This window comes from Penaeus vannamei, chromosome 30, assembly GCF_042767895.1.
Source record: "Penaeus vannamei isolate JL-2024 chromosome 30, ASM4276789v1, whole genome shotgun sequence".
Taxonomy (NCBI): Eukaryota; Metazoa; Arthropoda; class Malacostraca; order Decapoda; family Penaeidae; genus Penaeus; species Penaeus vannamei.
The window spans coordinates 11540312-11547811 of record NC_091578.1 but is presented as its reverse complement, the minus strand read 5'-3'; the positions used below and the strand labels follow the sequence as shown (position 1 = coordinate 11547811).

Below are 7500 nucleotides of genomic sequence, written 5' to 3'. Positions count from 1 at the left end.
AGAAATTGAGTAAGAAACAACATAGGTACAGCAGCAGCAGCCTCATATTCACCGCTACATGACAAAAATATCCTCTGGATATCACCGGTCAAGGACTGTCCACAACACCCTCACATAGCCAGAGTTCCTAATGTCTGTTTTCTTTAAATTGGCATGAAGTGCTAATAAGTGGGGTGTCCAGAGGGCTTGTCCCCCTGACAAGGGAATAAATAAAAGGTAGGAATGTTTGGTTGGGTTTTTGGGTTTTCATGATACCCTGGTTCTGGGACTTTCGTCTATGGAGGGTGAGTCGCTCTCAATAACAGTTACCCCTAAATAATTCAAGAAACAAATATTCTCATTTCCTAGAATGAAAAATAAAAGTCCAAACGAACAACATACCTCTGTCAAGTTCTAACAGGGCAGAATTCCCGTCTTGGTCCTGATCATTCAACCCCAAGTCAGGGAAGGATATTGGCCTTGCTAGTGCCGTTGCCATAGCGAAATTCCTGCGACCAACCTGCCACTATGTCTCAATGACCTGTATCCACTTTAATCTTACTGATCCCCGGCGATTTTAACACATCAAACAGTAATATTAACTTGTCAAACTTCTTCCATCACTTTAATGTTTTGGTGTCGGCGCTGGGAGGTCGCTTACACACCGGTACTATCGCCCTGCTTGCATCCTCTTTTGAAGGTGCGAGAGAGAGAGATGGGTTGATGCACGAAAAAAGGCCTAATGGGACGAAGGATGGGTAGGTAGATAGATAAATAGATAGGTAGACAGATATACATACATATAGTGATAGACAGTTTGCTAGTTAGTTAGTTAGCTAGGTATGTATGTATGTATGTATGTATGTATGTATGTATGTATGTATGTATGTATGTATGTATGTATGTATGTATGTATGTATGTATGTATGTATGTATGTAGGTCTCAATCTCAATCTCAATGTTAATGCGTAGGGCGCTAAATGAGCGCATAGGTAGGTAGGCAGGGAGTCATATAAATAGATAGAAAGATAGATAGATAGATATATAGATAGATAGATAGATAGATAGATAGATAGATAGATAGAGAGAGAGAGAGAGAGAGAGAGAGAGAGAGAGAGAGAGAGAGAGAGAGAGAGAGAGAAATAGTGAGATAAGTGGCAGCCAAACAGATAGACGGATAGATGAATATACATACATATACACACAGATACATACAAACACACACACACACACACACACACACAAACACACACACACACATGTGTATATCTATATATACATATATACATATATGTGTGTATATATATATGTATATATATATATATATATATATATATATATATATATATATATATATATATATACATATACACATATACATGTATGTGTATACACACACACACACTATATATATATATATATATATATATATATATATATATATATATATAAATTATATATATATATATATATACATACACACACACACACATATATATACGCACACACACACACACATACCCACACATATATACATGTATATATATATATATATATATATATATATACACACACACATATATGTATGTATATATATATATATACACAGACACACACACACACACACGTGCGTACACACACACACACACACACACACACACACACACACATATATATATATATATATATATATATATATATATATATATATATATATATACTGTATATATATAAACCAATCGGCAGTGTGACCATTAAATGGAAAGGCTGGGAGGAGGGGAAAAGCCCCTCCCACCCAGAAAGTGAGGCGGACTGTGGGCCCTGCTGGGAGGGCGACTGCTGGAGCGCAGGCTGGGAACGGGAACTACCCGTCTCGCCTGCGCTCTGGTGGCCGCCAGCCCAGAGTGAAGCTTGTGGGGGAAAACCCTCGGGAACCCCACAGGTGGATGATGGGGCACGCAGCCCGCCACCCCCTTTTATATGGGGCAGCGTCGGTGGGGGTGGCAGAGGTGGCATCCACCCAGAGCGACTGCCAGAGGCTGAACCTCAGGCGGGAAGTTAGGGTGGGGGCTTGGAACGTCCGTTCTTTGCGTCAGGATGATCGGTTGCCTCTATTGTCGAGGGAACTGGGGAGGCTGAGAGTTGAGGTGGCTGCTCTCTCGGAGGTGAGAAGGCCTGGCAGCGGCATGACCTGTGTAGGTGGCTACACCTATTACTGGTCGGGCCGCAGCGATGGCCACCATCTCCAGGGAGTAGCCATTGCCATCTCCAGCAGACTCCAGCCCTCGGTAGTAGAGGTTACTCCTGTTGATGAGCGTATAATGGTATTGAGATTGAAGCTATCTTTTGGCTTCATGTCTCTTATTACTGTGTACGCTCCTACCGATGTTTGTAAACTTGACGTGAAAGAGATGTTCTACTCCAAACTTACATCTGTGGTAGACAGATGTCCCCGACGAGATATTCGCATTGTTCTGGGCGACTTCAATGCGGTATCGGGCTGTGATCGAGCTGGCTATGAGATGTCTGTCGGTCCCCATGGTTCAGGAGCTGATGCCGGTAGTGAGAATAGCCTCCTTTTCCGGGACTTTGCTAGGTCCCAGAAATTGAGGATTTCTGGCTCCTGGTACCAGCGCCCAGACCCACATCGCTGGACATGGTACAGTGATGCGGGTAACGCAGCCAAGGAGATCGACCACATACTTGTTAGCACTCGTTGGAGGATCCTTCAGAATTGCAGGGTGTACAGGAGTGCTGAGTTCTGTGGTACTGACCATAGATTGGTTGTGGCTACCCTCCGGGTCTACTTCAAAACCCCCCAGCGGTCAAATGATCACCCTAGGGTGTTTCATTTGGACAGGCTGAGGGAGGGGGAGTGTGCCCGCGGGTTTGCTGAGGCAATCTCTGATCGTGCTTGGCAGTCTGACAGACCCTGTTCTTCTGTGGGATACCTTTAATCGTGAAACGCTAGATGCAGCTCAAGATACGATTGGTGTACGCTAGAGAGCAGTACAGAATTCCATCTCGCAGGAGACACTGGAAGCCACAGATGCATGTCGTGCGGCTCGTCTGACAGGGGATCGGGAATTGCACCGGTCTCTTGTGCGCAGAACTCGGTCCCTGTTAAGAAGGGACAAGGAACAGTTTATTAGGAGTCTTGCAGAGGAGGTAGAAGGCCATTTCTTAGTAAATGACCTTCGTCCTGCATACCAAGCCCTGAGAAAGCTGAACTCCAAGCCCTCCTCACAGGTTACAGCAGTTCGCTCAGTAAGTGGTCAGATCGTTTCAGATCCTGTTGCGGTGCGGGAACGTTGGGCTGAGTATTTTGAACAGCTGTACCAGGTTGACCCACCAGCAGTTAACTTGGATGCGGGCAGTGTCGAGATCCCGCTGCCGGATCCACCTATCAGTGAGGACCCTCCCTCTCTAACTGAAGTTAGGGGCGCGATTTCCAAGCTGAAGTGTGGTAAAGCAGCTGGTATCTGCGGCATACCAGCTGAACTGTTAAAGGCTGGTGGTGAACCTATGGCACGGGGGTTACATGCTGTCCTGGCTGCCATCTGGCAGTCCGGTTCCGTTCCTCCTGACCTGTTGAGGGGTGTGGTCATCCCTCTCTGGAAGGGGAAGGGGGACCGTTGGGACTGCAGCAATCACCGAGGCATCACACTGCTCAGTATACCAGGCAAGGTCCTCGCCCACATCCTTCTGAGACGTATCAGAGACCATCTACTGAGGCACCAGAGACTGGAGCAATCTGGATTCACTCCTGGTAAGTCCACAGTAGACCGAATCCTCGCGCTTCGAGTCATTGTAGAGCGCCGTCGTGAGTTCGGGCGTGGGCTGCTTGCAGCCTACATCGACCTCAAGAAGGCGTTCGATACGGTGCATCGGGAGTCACTTTGGGAGATCCTGTGGCTGAGAGGAATACCAATAAAGATTATTGGACTAATAGCTAGCCTGTATACTGGTACTGAAAGTGCTGTAAAGTGTGGTGGGGGCCTGTCGAGCTTCTTTCCTGTTAGTTCAGGAGTGAGGCAAGGTTGTGTCCTTGCACCAACTCTTTTCAACACTTGCATGGACTGGGATACTGGGCAGAGCTACTGTTCAAAGTCATTGCGGGGCAACGCTGGGCAATATCAAGGTTACAGACCTTGACTTTGCTGATGACGTTGCCATTCTATCTGAGTCTTTGGAAACCCTAGTGGCGGCTCTCGATGCATTTAGCAATGAAGCGAAGCCCCTGGGTCTAGAGGTCTCCTGGACCAAGACCAAGGTCCAGGAACTCTCTCAACAAGTGTATTTGGAGATGTCGGTACCTGTGCAGAAGGACCAAGCTACGGGTTTTCAAGGCCCTGATAATGCCAGTTTTGCTATACGGTAGCGAAACCTGGACATTGTCCTGTGCCTTGGAGGCTCATCTTGAAGCCTTTTGTAATAGGTCCTTGTGCCAGATCATGGGGTACTGTTGGCGGGACCACGTGTCCAACCAACGGTTGCACCGTGAGACTGGCACAAGACCTGTTATCTGCACAATCCGTGATCGCCAACTCAGGCTATACGGCCACCTGGCTCGCTTTCCTCAGGATGATCCTGCCCACCAGGTCGTCTCTGTTCGAGACAACCCTGGGTGGAGGAGGCCTGCGGGACGACCGAGGAAGTCATGGCTTGGGCAGATCGACCAAACCTGCCGTGAAGAACTAGAGATGGGCCGAGTCCCTGCCTGGCGTCTAGCCATGAGGGATCCTCGTAGGTGGAAGCGAAGGGTGGATGCGGCTATGCGCCCCCGTCGGCGTCAGCCCCCATGATGATGATGATGATGATGCACATACACACACACATATATATAAGTGTATACACACACACACACACACACACACACACACACACACACACACACATATATATATATATATATATATATATATATATATATATGTATATATATAATATACATATTTGTATGTATTTACGCACACACACACATGTGTGTGTGTGCCTGTCCCTGTGCCTGAGTGCGTGTACGTGTTTGTATGTACGACCAAGAAGCAAATAAAAGCAACGAATAAAATAACCAAAGGAAGGGGAAAGGAAAGGAGAGAGGGAGGGAGGGGAAGGGAAAAGAAATGGGGAGAGGCAGAAAGGGAGAGGAAGGGAAAATGAAGGAGGAGAGGCAGAAAGGGAGGGGAAGGAAAAATAGAGGAGAGGGAGAAAAAAGGGGAAGGAAAAATAGAGGAGAGGGAGAAGGGGAATATAAAGAAAAAAGGAAGACTGAGGAAGCGGAAGGGAAAAGGGAAGGAGAGGCAGAGAAATAGAGGGGAAGGGAAAAGAAGGGGGAGAGGGAGAAAGCCAGGGGAACGCGGCTTAAAGAGAAGAGGGAGATGGGGAACGGGAAACAAAGGGTATATCAAAAGGAAAAAACTGATAAATAAGAGAAAAGGGAAGGAAGAGGGAGCTCAGAAGAAGGGGATGTGAGAGGAATGGAAATGGGAGCGAAGGAGGTGGGGAGTTTAAGGAACAAGAAGAGGGAAGCGGGGAAGAGAAAGATAGAGGGAGAGGGAGAGAGAAAAGGAGGGGGAGGAAGGCAGGAGAAGGGTAAAAGAGGGAGAAAGGTCCCTCGTATTTTTTATTATTTGTTCCATGCAATTTCCACGCGCCTCGCTAGGTACACACACACACACATATATGTGTGTGTGTATATATATATATATATATATATATATATATATATATATATATATATATATATATATATATATATATATATATTTATGTGTGTGTGTGTGTGTGTGTGTGTGTGTGTGTGTGTATATTTATATATACCTACATATACATATAATACACACACACACACACACACACACACACACACACACACACACACACACACACATATATATATATATATATATATATATATATATATATATATATATATATATATATATATATATATGCGCGCGCGTGTGTGTGAGAAGTTCTCAGAGGAACATCCAAACAACATCCAAACCAAATTTCACCACCGGACATTGCAACAGCTGATGACGCCAAGAAAGATAAACAAGTGACAGTCGCCCAGAACAGCTGACTGAATTCCCACAAAACTTTATTTCTTAGATTTAAAGGGTTTTGAGTTCCTGTTTATCACTGACGTAGGTTTACATGTTGCTCCAAGTGTATACTAGCATCTGTTCAGGTTCTCGTACATTTATCTAGAAATATTTATAGTGTTTTACATTACATAGGCACTATCCTTTTCTGACCAATTTTATTACTTGTATTTTTACATAAATTAAAAGCGACAAGTTTCATTATCAGTAATTATTAGGGATATAATAAGATTAGACCGCATTATTACCATATTAATAGTAATAATGATAATGATAAAAATATAATCAAACTGTGATAATAAAGACCACTGTTTACTGAAGGAACCGAAATGAAATTTACTGCTTCGTAAATTGATCCGCAGAAGCGAAGCACAACCCATGCGTAGCTTCGAGCTAATGAGTCATGAGTCGTGACGTCGACAATCTCCGCTGCGAAGTGAAGTTTGCTAAATTTCGAAAAGGGAGACGAGCTAAGGGAACTACACACTGCCTAGATTTGAGTTTAGTTTACGTTAAAGGTAGGCTTATGCTCGGACTTCTATCCGAGGTTTATGTTAGAGATATCGGCTAGAAGAAACATTAGAAATTGCCTCAGGGCGATGCTGTTTATCATCATAGTTCTTGATATTATCTTTACTCTTTACTTTCATCATCATTATCCTCCTCCTCCTCCTTTTCATCATTTGCAGGCGGTTTGTTAAAATTGTGTGAGGCTCTACCCAGTGAACATTCATTATACGGACATGCATGTACTCTGAAATAAATGCACAAATATAAGTCTAGACATACAAATCCACTGTATAGATAGATAAATGTGTATATATATCTGATAGACAGACAGATGTACATTTTTCTATGTATATGCATGTCTGTATTTACGAATATTCATTAGGTTGGGCCTCGCACAATTTTAACAACCCAGCCGTTGGCAGTGAGAACATCTTTCCCGAAACGATGGTTTTCCCAACAATAATACTGATAATAATCGGGCGGTTTGTAAAAACTGCGCGAGGCCCGACCCAATAAATACTTATCATACGGACATACTTATAGACAGAAATAAATGCATATCTATCAGTCTGGACCTGCATATTTACCGGATGTATATCTATCAAATAGATTTGCAATTATTTCTGTATATGCATGTTCGTTTATGTGAATACTCATTGGGTCGAGCCTCGCACACACTGGCAGAATGAAAACAATAGTAATGATCATGATAATGAAATTAAGAAATGATTATGATAACAATGGTCGTAATGATAATGATAATAATCATAGTAGTAATAGTAGTCGCAGTTGCAGTAATAGTAAGGATAATAACAATAATTATAATAATAATAATAATGATAATAACAACAGCTATGATGATGATAATGATGATGGTGATGATGATAATAACGGTAATAAAAAT

The 7500-nt window shown here is 43.6% G+C and overlaps 1 protein-coding gene across 1 annotated transcript in view; it reads right to left on the bottom strand.

Moving 5' to 3' along the window:
- defl (Integrator complex subunit 7) overlaps positions 1 to 672 on the bottom strand; it is a 13902-nt gene extending 13230 nt beyond the window's left edge. Inside the window, exon 1 of the mRNA XM_070143014.1 lies at positions 382 to 672. Within this exon, the coding sequence (XP_069999115.1) occupies positions 382 to 478 (97 nt within the window). The 5' untranslated portion in view covers positions 479 to 672. The remainder of the gene's footprint in view (positions 1 to 381) is intronic.
- Between the last annotated feature and the right edge of the window lie 6828 nt (positions 673 to 7500).